This window comes from Lissotriton helveticus, chromosome 3_1 (genome assembly GCF_964261635.1).
Source record: "Lissotriton helveticus chromosome 3_1, aLisHel1.1, whole genome shotgun sequence".
Taxonomy (NCBI): Eukaryota; Metazoa; Chordata; class Amphibia; order Caudata; family Salamandridae; genus Lissotriton; species Lissotriton helveticus.
The window spans coordinates 1,783,580,853-1,783,597,559 of NC_136061.1; the positions used below are offsets into that span (position 1 = coordinate 1,783,580,853).

Sequence of the window (16,707 nt, forward strand, 5' to 3'; positions counted from 1 at the left end):
ACCATTTAAGTGCCATTCCTGTCACTCCTACATCTTTGAGTCTACTAATCAATAGTGGGTGGTTCACTGTGTCGAAGGCTGCGCTCAGGTCTCGTAAAATAATTGCTACGCAGCCTTAACAGTCAAGGATTTTTCTGGTTACCTCCACTACCGACAGGAGTACGGTCTCTGTACCCTGCTGTGATCTGAAACCTGTCTGTGAGGGATGAAGCTGGTTGTTTTGTTTCCAGGAAAAACAGAGGTATGAGTTCACATGCTTCTCAGCAATTTTACTTTTCCCTGGCAACAAAGATATGGGTCGGTAATTTGCCCATTCTTCCGGGTCCAGATTAGTTTTTTTTGACAGAGCCTTTACCATCGCCTCTTTCCACAGCGGAGGCACAATTCCAGTGAGAAGGGAGGCATTGACCAAGTCTAATATGATTGGAGAAGAGGTCTTACTAGTCTTATTTTAAATGGTAGGAGGATCTGGATCTATTGGTGAGCCAGATTTAAGATGATTCAAGATCTTTTTTAAGGAGGTTTGGTCCAATGGGGGAATTCCTCCAACAGTTCCTGTTACTTTATTGAATCAGTAGATGGTACCATCTGTTGGTCTCTTTCCCAGGGAAAAGATGTATAGATGGTGTGTATTTTAGCAGAAAAAAAATCTGCTAACTGGTTACATCAGTGTTGAGGATTATCTACAGTCTTTTGGGGGCTGGGGGTCAGAAGTGATTTTGCAGTAAAAAAGTTTAATGCGGGGAGTTTACAGCAGATGTAATTCTGTCTTGATAATAGCATCTTTGTGCAAATGTTATTTCTGACTTATAGTGTTTTATGGCTTCTCTATATTTGACTTTGTGTTCAAATGAAAAGTCCTTTCTCCACTTTCTTTCCAATATTTTACACTTTTGTTTAAGTTTCCGGAATCCGGAGCAGTACCAAGGATTTCTATTGATTCCAGTTTTTATAAGTATCTCTTTTTTGGGAAGGACGGTGTTAAGCGAGGACTCTATCCAGCTATTAAATGTATCATTTGCGATTATGGGATTTGGTTGTGGTTTTGGTCTTGTGTTCTCCAAATTGGTCTCCCATAATTCCCACTGAAGTTTTGACCAGGTGCGGATAAGCTTTTTAATTTCCCTCGCTGGTGGACTCATTTCACTTATAACCCAGGTAAATGGGAGCAGGAAATGGTCAGACCATGGCAGTGAGATAGGTTGAGAGGCAACCAGCGTTTGAATATTTGAAAATACAATCAAGACATCTAGTATGGATGTAGTAAGAAATAAATTAACTACTACTGTTTTTTATCTTGATAGTTCAGAACTTCGACACTATAGGTCATCATTCAGTATTCCACATAAGGGTCTAGATAGTTACAGAAGTATAAGCCCAAACTCTATAACTAAGTGCTACACTCTCTCTTAAGTTACAATCACATAAACAGACTGAAGGCAGCAATGCAAAGTTAAAGTAAAAGAAACTGCCTCAGGCAAAAAGTTAGATTAAAAAAAAAATGTTTCCCTCCTTATTTATTTACAAAGCAACCCACCCTCTCCACCCAAACATATCCACCCCTATTTCAAACAAAACTGACACGAGCCCTAAAACTCAAAATGTCCAAGAATGTCTCTCCAGTCCCACCTACCTTCTCACCCTCTCCACCCAGCCCCAACAAACAACAAATCCCTCCCACAAAAACATTTTTTTTCATAGGGGCTAAAAGAGGGCATTATTGATATTGGCCTGGAGCTGGTCTAAGCTCTGCTCCATCGAGGTGAGCCACCCTCGATGGTGTCCAGCCACAGCTGGATGGGGTGCTAGCAGTTGGCTGGCAGCTGCGCCGGCGATGGGATGGCTAAGAAGCTGGAGGCTGAAGGGGACCAGCTACATTAGTGCCCGCTGCTGTGCATTTATTTTCTACTTTTCCTTTTACAGGACCACCAGCCACTGGTATTCCTTCTTGATACACTCCTGCCTATGCAGTCGGAAAGGGGCTGCTCTCTCCTGCCTGTTGGGTGGTCCCGCTGGACCAGCAGGAGCAGCTATATTGAGAAAAACAAAGAAGACAAATTGTAAACAATGCTCTGTGCAAACAATTCTTTTAAATAACTCAGTATCACAGAAGCGGTGCATTGCTGGTCCCCTATGGCCATTGGAATGTATTTGATGTGATTATGATCAGGAGAGTCACAAGGCCAATTTTATATTTTACCCACATGTTGCCAAACATAAAAAAACACTGACCTTGTGGCAGAAAATACACAGGCAGAGCAAATGTCACATGATTAAAAAATCTGTGATTTCCACCACAACAGTTAATTGTGTTGAAATTAGTTAATACAAATATATTCGGGAAAAAAGCAGCAATTTGATTATTTTATTATTCTAAAGACTTTTCAAGTAACTATAAATGGAGTCAGACACTTCAGAGGCTTTGAGTTGGAAAATAAATTACTTTTCATTGATGAATATTGCATTATGCACCATACGGAGTACAAGTTATGTATGGTGCTAAAGTAATGAAGCCATGCTCATTGCTAGCCAGTGCCTTAGCTAGTTTGTTACTGTTTGCAGCAGCAGTTGACAATTATCTATTTTAAATTCAAATGGCACTGCTCCTCGCCAAATGCATTTCTATTTCTATCCTGTCTCCAAAGAGGAAGATAAATAATAAATAAGATTCTACGTCAGTCACACACCTCATGTATGAAATAAGGATATGAATATAATATGATGTCTGCCATAATTAGACGTTGAGAAAAATTAATCTAATGGACTGCACTACAGGTAAAGGAACAGACCATATAGATTTTATTTGGCACATTTTTCACTGTGTATCACATTTGGCAAACATGATATTAAATCATGCACTTACTCCCATTTTACTCGGTGGCCTCGCCCGGCACCACATATTTCCAACAAATTCCTTTGTTGAGCAGTAAACAAAGAAAGGAAACTTGAATTTCTTCACTGCAGGGGGTATGGCAGAAGGATTAGACAGGTCGGGTAGAGCTTTTTTTAATCTATATAATAGAGGGACCACTACAATGATCGTCGATTCATCATCTTCAGCTTATGCAGTCACAGTAGAATTCAAAAGGGACAAATCTGAATAAGTATAAATGAAATCTGTTATGGGAAACCATGATATATGTTCTGGAATCACTTTACATTGCTGTCACATGAATAAATGAGGTACAAAAGGGGGTGGTAATGGACGGAGCATCTGAACCAATCAAACACTCACACCCAGTCAAAAGATCTGGGTTTAATCCATCACCGTTCTTTAGCCCACTCTGCCACCCCAGTTCAGACATGGCTATGCGCAAATCAGTCTGACCCTGTGCCTCATGGGAACAGTCCAGCCCGAACTGCCAAGCCATGCCTTCCCTGGACCGAAACAAGCTTCCGAGTACCGGTTTCTGGCAATACAGCCGTCTTCAGCCCGGCTTGCTTGAATCCAGTGGCAAAGTGAGCAAGGGACTCACGTCTAAGCATACCCTGCCACACTTATGGCGGCCAAAAGCGGTACAAAAGGGGGTGGTAATGGACGGAGCATCTGAACCAATCAAACACTCACACCCAGTCACACCCGGTCAAAAGATCTGGGTTTAATCCATCACCGTGCAAGAACGGTGATGGATTAAACCCAGATCTTTTAACTGGGTGTGAGTGTTCTATTGAGTCAGATGCTCCGTCCATCACCACACCCTTTTGTACCGCTTTTGGCCACCATAAGTGTGGCAGGGTATGCTCAGACGTGAGTCCCTTGCTCACTTTGCCACTGGATTCAAGCAAGCCGGGCTGAAGACGGCTGGAATGCCAGAAACCGGTCCTCGGAAGCTTGTTTCCGGTCCAGGGAAGACATGGCTTGGCAGTTCGGGCTGGACTGTTCCCATGAGGCACAGGGTCAGACTGATTTGCATATAGCCATGTCTGAACTGGGGTGGCAGAGTGGGCTAAAGAACGGTGATGGATTAAACCCAAATCTTTTGACTGTGTGTGAGTGTTTAATTGATTCAGATGCTCCGTCCATCACCACCCCCTTTTGTACCGCTTTTGGCTGCCATAAGTGTGGCAGGGTATGCTCAGACGTGAGTCCCTTGCTCACTTTGCCACTGGATTCAAGCAAACCGGGCTGAAGACGGCTGGAATGCCAGAAACCGGTCCTCGGAAGCTTGTTTCCGGTCCAGAGAAGACATGGCTTGGCAGTTCGGGCTGGACTGTTCCCATGAGGCACAGGGTCAGACTGATTTGCATATAGCCATTTCTGAACTGGGGTAGCAGAGTGGGCTAAAGAACGGTGATGGATTAAACCCAGATCTTTTGACTGGGTGTGAGTGTTTAATTGATTCAGATGCTCCGTCCATCACCACCCCCTTTTGTACCGCTTTTGGCCGCCATAAGTGTGGCAGGTTATGCTCAGACGTGAGTCCCTTGCTCACTTTGCCACTGGATTCAAGCAAGCCGGGCTGAAGACGGCTGGAATGCCAGAAACCGGTCCTCGGAAGCTTGTTTCCGGTCCAGGGAAGACATGGCTTGGCAGTTCGGGCTGGACTGCTCCCATGAGGCACAGGGTCAGACTGATTTGCATATAGCCATGTCTGAACTGGGGTGGCAAAGTGGGCTAAAGAACGGTGATGGATTAAACCCAGATCTTTTGACTGGGTGTGAGTGTTTGATTGATTCAGATGCTCCGTCCATCACCACCCCCTTTTGTACCGCTTTTGGCCACCATAAGTGTGGCAGGGTATGCTCAGACTTGAGTCCCTTGCTCACTTTGCCACTGGATTCAAGCAAGCCGGGCTGAAGACAGCTGGAATGCCAGAAACCGGTCCTCGGAAGCTTGTTTCTGGTCCAGGGAAGACAGGGCTTGGCAGTTCGGGCTGGACTGTTCCCATGAGGCACAGGATCAGACTGATTTGCATATAGCCATGTCTGAACTGGGGTGGCAGAGTGGGCTAAAGAACGGTGATGGATTAAACCCAGATCTTTTGACTGGGTGTGAGTGTTTGAATGATTCAGATGCTCCGTCCATCACCACCCCCTTTTGTACCACATGATTAAATGAGGCACATGCCAAGAATGGATTTTCCAATTTGGTAGTCTGGCACGGAAAAACTAAGGAAACCATAAAGGAGTGAAGTACTAAGAGGAGACTGAGTGGGCAAAGGGAGAACACGCCTTGTGTGTTCTGTTGGCAATGCATTGATATCATTGTAAATGCTGCATTAACTGAAGAAGATGGACATTACACAGCCAACACTGCAGTCACCAATTGATTGCCCCATAGTGCACTGCGGTCATAGTTGGAAAAAATGCCATGGACAGGGAGGGGAGACGAAGAATGATAGGTAGGATAGATCTGACTCACTTAACAAATACAGCGAGTCAAAGAAGTAGAACATAAATAAATAAATACCCCCCACTTAGAACCATAGCTTTGAATGATAGTGATAACTCTACATAAACCAAGTGAGCAGAGTAGGTGAGCAGCAGCATGCTTCTCATGAGAAGAGCTGCCTTGCTTTTTCATTCAAATAATTCAAATATTGATTCATCCTTTCATTCTAATTCACCCATAGCCACCATGATTAAGCGTTACTTTCTTCCATCCTGTCTTTCCCCCAAATTTCCAATACATTGCCCACCCATTCAATACATAGCGACTCTTTCTTCAAACCATACTTTCGACCATCCACCACGCACCCTTTCACCCACCCACCCTTTTCTTTTCCTTTCTTTTAACTTACCTTCCATTCTTTCATGTCTCCCTCAAGCCATCACAGCTCATTATGTGAGATTTTGCTGCATTGCAAATAGAAGAGGCCATAATATTAACTCAACCACCGCTGTGGCTGGTAAAGCTGGTGGGGTTTCAAGTCACAATCATTTTTGATGACGACAAGCAACATCATGGCAATAGCTAGTGAGCACAGTAATTGCATGAAATTATGTGACTTACCAGTGCCTGTCCATGCTGCCGCTTCTCTCCCTCCAACTGACCCGTTGCTCTCTCCTCCTTCCGTGGCACAAGAGCCAGCATCACCGATGTTCTGTGTGGGTAGAATAAAACATTACACCAAATTTAGATCCCAGATAAGCAACCCCAAATACAACAGCAATGCAGCACTACAGTTCAGTTAGCACAATAGTACCTTACAAATATCACTCTGAGTATTTCATTGGTTGGTTCATAAAGTTTGACCAGCCACGCTTGGAATAATGGTTAACTCCTTGCATGCTGATGATGGCCCCCAGCCGTCATGCACTATGCCGCTCGTGCGCTGATGACGGCTGGGGGCCGTCATAAACCCGCCTACTTGCGATTTTGCCGCACAGGCGCAGAATTGCGGCAGCATGGAAGGGGTTAATGAAAGACATATGGTGTTGGTTGGTAAATGCAATAGGAGTGGGAACCTCATACTTTTTTCCAGCCTCGCTGTACTGTCATGGGAAACTGCTGTATACTGTAACTATAAATGAACGAGTCTGCAGCACACTACGTTGGGGTATGGGGGGTCCATGATGATGAGCACGGCCACTCTCTCATGAACTGAACTGTGTTAGAGCTAGGCATGAGCAGGAAGAGGAAAGCCTTCTTTACAAACATACATGGTGATTTTTATTTAAAATACTAGCTTACTTGGATCTGCTATCTGAATCTTCATGATTCACGATAGATAGCACCAACATTTCAATACCCCAGGATTCCACCCTAAGAAGACCACAACAATCATAAAAGGACTTACTAGAATCAGCAGAGCCTGCGGCAGTGGCGCTGGTGGTTGGCGCCAGCTGACCATCTTATCCGGAACCCTCTGAATCATCCCTCTTCTTGCCCTTGGGCGCTGATGAAAGAGATTAAGAAGATAAATAAAAATAGATTTGTAATTCAGTGAATAATCTCCACAAAATGTTTTATAAAAAGCAAATGCAGTCGCTATAACAAACCACCTATAGTTCTCCTAGTTTCGGCTCAAGTCTATCGACTGTCGTAAAATCCATATTCCAAATCTCCTTAACAAGAACTACATTTGGAACTAATGTATTGCAGTGAATGATCTCTCACCATTTCTCATCACCCTTGATTAGTCAACTCTGTCCCACTTTTTTTGCAATGCGTAGATACATACTTCACATCATCACTGTGAATTCAATTAAATAACCTGAAACTGTAACAGCTACCTAAGCAAAGTCACAGAGAGGATGTGCTACTCAGTAATTCAGTATAGTGACAGGAGACAAAACAGTCTGCAATGGCTTCTTAAAGAATCAGCTAAAGCGAGAGCCTCATGAGTGTGATTTGGTAGCGGCACCTGCCTAGCAGAAACTAGAAACTGAATCACACAATAATATACCAGTGTAAACTAAACATAACTTACCTCTGAGTGTGAGCAGCATGCTATTTGGATTTTTATTTTAGCATTGTAGAGTACAAACACAACAATTAATTAATACTCACCAAGACACGGAATCTCAATGCCCAGCAGGATTATGAGGTCCTGTTTTCAGTCCAGAATGTCTGCCCAATGGTGCTTCAGCTGCTAGGCGGTGCACTGAACATGGCTGGTGAGCCACACGCACCTGCACACTATCTCCAACACCTCGATGCTTCCAAAGGGTGTACCTTCCACGGGCCTGCCACCTGCTACCATGATAGAGGGGAGGTGGCACTGCACAAAAAAAGCTGGTGCTGACACCTCCTCTTCTCCAAAGATAACCTGGGGCTGAACAACTGGGCAGCGGTACTGCCCTCATGGAAGTCACCCTTCCGCCATGGCACTGGGTAGGGAAATAATAACTAGGTTGGAAAAAGAAGGGTAAGTAAAGAAAAAATAAGGAAATAAGGGGCAATAAACTAAGTAAAAATGTCACAAAAACACAAAAAAAGTACCCAGAAAGTAAAAATACACAACACACAAAGACACACACTATTGTAAGAAGTTACAATTTGAGGTAGAAAAGTAATAAAGGATGAGGATTACAAAGATTAAGGACAGATTAAAATTCAAACCCAGCACCATAACAGAGAGAAACAAGATGGCCATGCCCATGTGGACCGTGTGGTGATGTGTGCCCACATTTAGATCCTGAGCACACTTCAGGACCACGTAGTGCCATTCAGGCATGATCATTGAGCGCAGATGCGCTCAGCATTCCCAACACGAACAGGTGTGCTGACAAACTCAGCCCGAAAGAGGAACTCCGTGTAGTGCAGCTGGGATTTTTTGCGACTAAGCTGAATTTCCTATAGTAGGACTCTGCAAACTCAACCCACTCCTAGTTTTTATTCAGATAGGCATATGCCTCACTAGGGCTCTACTCTAACAGAACCTGTTAGTCTCTAACTTGTCCTTACATCCCTGTATGGCCAGTTACACTCCTCTTTCTTGTTTTTTCTCTCCCCACTTCTCGAGCTAATGTATCTACGTCCCTGTTGTTATAATCCTTTTTCCTCTCCCCTCATTCTCTGGAACATTTACAATTTACCTCTCTAGCTTTCTCTCTATTCGAAACAATTACTCTTGTGCCTGTCTTTTCTACTTTCTTACTCGCTCTCCTTTTGCATCTCTTTGCATTCACATTTCTCTCTCTTTTTCATGCTCTTCTATCTCTTTCTCACACTCATCATCTCCCCATCTCTTTTTCTCCCTTTATCTTACTCTTTCAATCCTTTCTCCATTCCCGTATGTCTTTCCATCACGCCCTTCCTCTCACACGTCTTTCTCTCCCTCTTACACACGCGGACTCTTTGTGCTCTCTATTTTCTGTCTTTCTTATCCAATCTCTTTATCACTCTCATTCTCCTATTTTTCTATCTCGTTACCTCTCAGGCTCGGTCTTTATCTTTATTCTTCCCTCCCTTTTCTTCTATTAAGCTCAATCCCCTAAATCACTCATTCTCACAATGTCTGTCTCCCTACCCCCATTTCCGTCTTTCTTCCTATGTTCTGACTTTAGCTATTCCCCCTTTTTTCTGCCCCCAATTTCTTTCTGCATCTCTCTTTTGTATCCCATTATTCTCTCTGAATACAGAACCTGTGGTGTCATCTCTCATGCCTTATTTATCTGCTTCCCCAGAGCAATGAGGCCTAAGCGGGACAGTGTATTACAGTGAAAACTCTGCTTATTTTGGCTGAGAGGAGACCTGGGGCGGTAAAAAGGAGGAAAGATGTTAATATCGTGCTGGGGTGGTGTTGTCATGTCCGTCCACTTCATAACTTGTTCTTTGGCCATTAAATAGTGCGAACTGCTGCAAACAAAACTTTGAGTATGGGATCCGCAAAGCCTTATAAGAAGGTGTGGGCATAACTCACGTAATTCTGTGTAGCGTAATCACATGGAATTACTCAGGAACTCCGCAGGATTATGCAGGATCATGAAAGAAGAGTAATTCTGCATTTAGCACTATTTCCTATTGCACAAATGCCCCCTCACTTCCAAAATGGACTTAGCACTAAGAAATATCGCTAAATGCAACTGAACACAAAAAGCGAGCACAAGCACCTTCTCACTAAATGTGCTATTGGAGTAGAATTTCCCCCAACTTACTCCTGACATTTATTGCTATTTTCTAAGTGCACAATGCACTCTTGCATCCAAAATGGATGCAAGAATTCATTTTGCGCTAAGAAACAATGCTAACTGCAGCAGAACACAAATAGCAAGCATGAGCTGTCACCTGCGATACCTAAATGTGACCTTGCAGTAGAATTTTTCTCCAGCACACTATGTGATTATTTGTAATTGTGTATTTATTGGTAATTCCACATCAAAGAGTAAAGCAGAATTACCTTTATTACTCTGATTACTCCACGCAATCGAAATTCCGCCCAGGCACCCTCATATGATGCAGAAAGAAGAGGTCTCCAGGTCCACAAATGGCCCCAACTGTGCAGTCCTGAAATGATAAGCTGCTTTGTGGTGTTATGGGGCATTCCAAATTGCAAAGGTTTTTCTTCCATGACATTTTAAAGTTTTTGGGAGGCCATTGTGTTTCCCAGCTGTCACTCAAACACAAAAGCATCCTCTCAGCCATGTCATCATTGCCTGTCGCATGTGTGTTTCCGTTGCAAAGGGAAAGGTCTTTCTGCTGCACATATCCTCTTTTTTAATGACTTAGCTTGTTATGTCGATGAAACAGCGCTTGCTATGTTAGGCGATCTGTTATTTTTACTTTGTGGGGTCTGACTCCTCCTTCTTTTTTGATTGGCTTTCCTGTGTGTCCTTTAAAAATGAAGGCCTGCAAATGGCTACTGGTGGGTGCATGTCTCGCCTTCTACAAGTAGTTCACGCAATTTGAGTGCCTTTATCTTGGCTTTGTTTACAAAGCAGTTCAGGCTGCAGCGCCCGCCCCACCTCCCGCATCCCCCACCCTCTTCCCTGCTTGTCACCAGGCCTGGGCGTAGTTCACGGAGTTTTGCTATGCAGAACTCCGCGAAGTTACAAAAAAACTCCTCGAAGTTCCATGAATGGTGGAGTGCAGTGCGAACTGCACTTTGTGCTGGTATTCCTGCTGCTTGGGTAGAAATTCTACCCACGCTGCAGCTTGCGAGCGCGAACGTACTGTTCGCGATCGCAAACTTACCGTTTGCGATTGCGAGCTGGGAAAAAAAACTCTGCCAAACATTGCGAAGCAGAGTTTTCTGCACTCCGCGAGCTCCGCAGAGTGTAGAGTGCAGAAAACTCCAGAAACTCTGTGAACGGAGCGAGGTTCACCGCCCAGGCCTAGCAGACACCTGACATACGCTTTCCTAAACATACATAGTTACATTGCTAAACATGCAGATACATACTGCTAGAAACACTTAGGTACACACAAACACTGCAAGACAGGCACAGCCATAGTCACACTATCAGACACACTGCTAGACATACTCTGGCACCTGACGCATACACAATGCTAGACACATAGTTACACATATGTGTGTCTAGCAGTGCATGTGTGTGTGTACAATAGTGTGCATAGGCACCTGACACATAAATGTTCCTAGACATATAGCTACATTGCTAAACACAAACACGCTGCTAGAAACACTTAGGTACACACAAACACTGCAAGACGGGCATGCCATATTCACACTTTTAGACACACAGGCACACACACTGCTAGACACACTCAGGCACCTGACACATACACATTGATAGTCACATAGTTACACTGCTAAATACACACACACACACATCTAAAAAACACTTAGGTATACACAAACACTGCAAGTCAGGCACAGCTATATTCACTCTATTAGACACACACACTGACATACACACTGCTAGACACGGGCACACACAGAAAAGCTGCTAGGCACGCTACTACACATATGTGCATATACACACTGCTAGATACATGCACAGTCATGTACACACTGCTAGACACACACATATACTCTGCTAAACATACACAAGCACAGAGATGTACACACTGCTAATCACACTCAGCACAGATACATGCCCACTCCTAAACACACACACTGCTAAACACACATACATATTGCACGAGACACACATACACACTGCTATACACAAACATACACACTGCCACATGCACACAGGCACACATTCAAACACATTGCTAGCCACACATACCAAGGCATGTAAACACTGCCAGACACACAAATATACAATGCTAAACATACACAGGCGCACATACATACATAGATACTGATTAACACATACAGGCACATACAAACAAAGGCCAAGAGATGCATACAAACTATTATACCCACAGATGCAAGGATACTAAACACTGCTAGCCCTAAAAAGGCACATTTCTATACTGCCAGACAAACACAGTCATGTTTTGCGTCTGTGCCTCCTATTACATTGAATGTGTTCTTAATACCAGACATAACATATGTTATTATCTTAGATGTAATTTTACTATCACTGGAATGATTAAAGGCTGAATTAGCCTTAAGAGGAGTTGAACCTGTGACCTACAAAATCGGTCTGGCCTACAGGGCAGTCTGTCACTGTCAGGAGGTATAGTCTGATAGGTCAGTGTGCGGGCACATATTTTTTGGCTGTTTTCTCATCTTGTGGTTCGGTGCATGCAGTCACCCATACCTTTGGAACATCTATACAGCGTTTCATTACAAGTTCAAAACTGCCTCTTTTTGCAGAAAGTGTACAACTTAGATCTCGCTTGCGGCAGTGCATGCACTCTCACTTGCAAGGAATATTGTATACAACAAGGGGTTTGCAGCCCGGCCTTTGCTTACCATTCATAGGTTTTATTGTAATTCTTATTTGCTAACTTCCAGTTGGCCACTGTCTGCTGGCTACACTTTCTGTTCTTTCTGCTGGGACATGGCCAAAGTACTGAGTGATTCAGCGTAATTGCAGTCCTACCGCTGATTGCACCGCGATTAAGGTATTTTAATTTGTATTCTTCCCCTGTCATTCCTTGTTATTGTTGCTTTTTCCCTCCCTCCACCATTGAGCATGCAGCTTCTTCCCTTCCACTCCCTGCTGTCTGTGTTACTTCTTCCCTTCACACCCCAATCCCCCGCTGTCTGATACTACTTCCTCCTCCTGCCCTCTCATTTTTGGTGTTGCTTCTTACCCCTCTACCCTCCCCTTGTCCGAGTTCTCCATAAGAACAAAAAAGTGCCATGGAGCACTTTTTTGCCCCATTGACCTTTATCTCCCATCCTCCCACTTGTTATCAGTGGTGCCTTGTCCCTTAGTAGCGCGTGTTGCTCACCCCTACCTCCCATAAGCAAAACAAGCATTTGTAATGCAATAGGTCTCGCATTACTGAATGTAATAATAATGTTTGTTGGATTTTTGTTGTCAAACAATATCCCATCAGTAACATAAGCAATAAAAAAATACTCAAAGTAAGGGTGCAGTACCACAGGCTGTTACTAGGTGTCCCTATGAAGTTATAAATGGATCTCCATTACCCACAAAAGGTACGGCATCCTTATTTCAGTTATAAAAAGAAAGATTGCCGCTGAACATGGGTTTCCATTTTTTGTTATTACTTATGCTTCTGCTTGGATATTGTTTAATAAAAATGAAATCTAATAAACAATATCATTTGCAAGACCAATAGCTCAAACCTGCACTAATGCGAGACCTGTTGCATTGCAAATGCTTGGTTAATTTGTAAGCTTCTTTATTACCATAACTGGTAGCATTATTTAAAAACTGCAGTTGTGAACCATCAGCCTTCACAACTTCTAACATCCCTTGTTATTAGAGGCCTGGTTAATTTATTGCCCTACCTGTAACTTATTCACTCTGTGCCATGAATGGCAATGCAATATAACAACCAGAAGGAGGTGCGAGTGGCACACAGTGAATGATATTGCCCAGTCTCCAGAGTCCAGCATTCATAAAAAACAGTTTATAGCAGAAATCTGGTTCACTACATTGAGTATGTATGACTTGGATATCGGTTGTTTCTCTGGTAGGAGCCCATGTAGTCTTGGCTGCTCCCTGAAGCTGGCGCTTAGCCACAACACAGCCTCTCAATTGTGAGAAGGCTCCACAACAAACAGTGGCTGGTCTCTGACAAAACACTTCTCCTAAGACCTTCGTTTTATTATTGGATCCACAACACCCAGAAACATGGCTTCCATCCTGATACACGTGTATCCAACGGGGAAGTCGAAACAAACATGAAGAAGACGTTTGACTGATTTTCTTGTCACCCCTTTACTCCCATACAGTGCCATTAGGATGGCGACCCCATGCCCATGAACCGTCTAGCTACAAGTACAGCCCTAGCGCTACCAGCAATCCCGGATTAACAGCTGCTACTCAGGCTACCTCGATTCAGGCTCTATGTTTCTGTGTACAAACTCAAAGTTGTTTAGCAGCACTGTAGTTTGAGGTGTCACCAGTCAAAGTACAAAAATGTTAGAATACATTTTCATGTTACATTTTGATTCTTTGATTAGCTTGTCATTTAAGCATCATATAGAAAAAAAGAAATTCCCACACAAAAGTCCAAAAATATTATGAAGAAATAAAATAAAAATGAAGTACATTAGTCCGTCCATTTTTGTACGCCAAAGACCTCTTGGTGTAGCTTGCTGTGGTGTCATCAGGGAACAAAGGTTTTTGCGATTATGTCTTGCCCCTTTAAGTTTAATGACATATGGCCATTATTTTCCACGCCAACATGCTGCTGCTTAATTTGTGAAATAAAGAAGTCCCGGTGCTCAAAATATTTTGTGCTGTGACTTCTTCCAGTTGTCCACCCAGCTACATTCCTGGTACCATCAGATTGCGTTATTTGTGATGTCCATCCCCCGTATGGACAAATTGAAAACAGCTAAAATCAAAAGAATAACACCGCTTTAGAATCATGACATGGATTATAGCAGTCCACTTATCTGATAACAGCAACATACATTAAAATAAAAGGTCTGTGAACAAGGGAAAGGTATAATATCTACCAGAAACGACAATGCCTGAGCAGAAACCAAATGCCTGTACTATGAACTGTGGTCTGGTGCTCTATCGACTTCATTACAGAGTGCTTGCATTAATTCCAGAGACCCAGTTGGGATGGAGAAACAAGCCATGAACATCAAAACTAATGAAGGTGTTTAAAACTAACACAGACAAAACTGGCAAAGCCGTTTACACAATCTGAAAGACTCCATCAGCCGAGCAAGTGAAATCACACGGAGAGCAAACATTGTACACTGAGTCCTTGTAACACTGCACCTTCGTTTCACAGAGCTTAAACTGTACCGGAAACTCAACAAAAAAGGGCCTAACGGAGTGATTGACCTGGTTCTCACTGCAGTGTTACTTGTGATTGACACATCTTTGACTGGTGATGGTGAGATAAGACACCTGCTTCTGTGGTGCCTACCTGCAGAACGTTAGTAGAACTACACAAGCACAGGACACATCTATAGGGGAACTACATTTGTCAATTGGTGTTCGACTAACCAATAGCCTAATCTGTCACTTCACTGTAGAGCTTTATATTAACCTGGTGATTAATGTCTCAGTGATAATAATTGCTTTTTCAATTTGCATTTTTCAGGACATCTCCTTAGCTGATGCTTATATCCCTATTAGTTATGTGGATATACACTGGCACTCTTTATGGCACCTCTGCAGAGCTCATCCTGGTATATCTACACATACCCGTACCCAAGTCAAATGCCTACATGTACAGCAAACAGCAGTATCTTAGAGTGTGTGTTACACTGTGCAACATTTACAAACTTTTAATCCTGTTTTCTTGATAGAAATCAACTGGCATATAAATACCAGAATGCACATGTAAATTCTGAACTGAATGTATCACGCCCACATGAATATGGGACTCTTAAGAGCTCTATATCACTGGCAGTCAACTGGCCAACCCCTAAGTCATCTGACGATGTGAGCTACTCTGGGCTTTTTGATTACCACTGGAAAATAAAATACTAACCTCTAGGCATTGGCTCTCTGGATTGCTTGTAATGTTTGTATGTCAATCGGGCCCTGTTTCCACACACTTCACTGCTGCTCAAACAGTGCCGGAATCACTGGACTGTGGGAGATTTAGATTTGTGAGGCACACTGGAAACTCACTGCCAAACATGGTCTACTCTGCTCCTGCTCCATGCACACCCCGGGGATGGAAGGTCACAGCAGGTCATCCAGGCACTGGTGAGGTCATTATTCAGTCCAAACCTGGTATCCGGATGCCCAATGTTCGTTCCCTTTGCTCAGCTGCCTTGCCTGCTGCACAGTAGCTGTCCCAGTAATGCTACCAGAATCCTTCAGCTCAGCTATTGGAGAGCAGAAGCTGCTTAACGCTTAATTGATGGGGGCCCGACTGTAGAATCTGCAACGAGAGCCACCAGTTCATCCATATGTTACAGAGTCTAGTCGACCTAGACGAATGAGGTGCCGTAGAAGGTGTGCGGCCTGCTGTGAACCATGGGCCTCATTTATGAGGCCGTGCGTCACTTTTACGCTGCTCGGGCGTCACTTTTTGTGCCGCATTGGCGGCGTAAAACATGCCTCCTATTGCGCACTATTTACAAAGTGACGCATCTAAGCAGATGCGTCACTTTGTAAACCCCTGCGCTACATTATACCTGCGTCAGGTATAATGTATGCAGAGGGGGCGTTCCCCCGCAAAAAGCCTCGTAATAGTGACGCAGTGAAATCTATGAGATTTCACTGCGTCACTTTTAGGACGCTGTTGCGTCAAAATCTTGCGCCTGCCTCACAGCAGGCGTAAGACTGACGCAAGCCCTTTCACATGGGGCTTTCCCAATGTGAAAGGACGCATTGCTGGAGTTGCATCACTTTTGTGATACACTCCAGCAATGCGTCACTTTTGCACTTACAGATACGTAAGAAATACTGACGTATCTGTAAGTCCTTGCGCAATGATGCGTCATATTATAAATATGACGCATCATTGGGGTCGCAAGGAGGGCGCAATGAAAAGTGACGCATCGCTGTTTTCTTGCAGCGATGCGTCACTTTTCATAAATGAGGCCCCATGAGCGCCACATGTCGCTGGCAGTTGTAGGCAGAAAAGCGAAAGCAAAGTTTGCGCTTTTACTTCTTCCTCACGTGCCTTTCTGTTACGTTTGCCTGTGCTTTCACAGCCTACCTTGTCTACGTTTAGCGATGATCCAGCCCTCATCTGAAATCTTCTAATAGGAGGGCGAAGACACGCTGCATCAAGCAAGGACATGGATGATTGGATGCGCAAACCCTGCTCTGTTTATTCAGTGATTG

General features: G+C 43.7%; 2 protein-coding genes across 2 annotated transcripts in view; both read right to left on the reverse strand.

Moving 5' to 3' along the window:
* Positions 1–1,917: 1,917 nt before the first annotated feature.
* The window catches only part of LOC144824315 (uromodulin-like), a 74,448-nt gene continuing 59,658 nt past the window's right edge, over positions 1,918–16,707 (reverse strand). The window contains exons 7-8 of the mRNA XM_078683432.1: positions 5,954–6,044; positions 1,918–2,030 (exon numbers count right to left, since the gene is read on the reverse strand). Coding sequence (XP_078539558.1) covers positions 1,918–2,030; positions 5,954–6,044 — 204 coding nt within the window. The remainder of the gene's footprint in view (positions 2,031–5,953; positions 6,045–16,707) is intronic.
* LOC144825146 (uromodulin-like) overlaps positions 14,255–16,707 on the reverse strand; it is a 479,921-nt gene continuing 477,468 nt past the window's right edge. The window contains exon 9 of the mRNA XM_078684017.1: positions 14,255–14,278. The gene's annotated coding sequence lies outside the window, so the exon portion shown is untranslated. The remainder of the gene's footprint in view (positions 14,279–16,707) is intronic.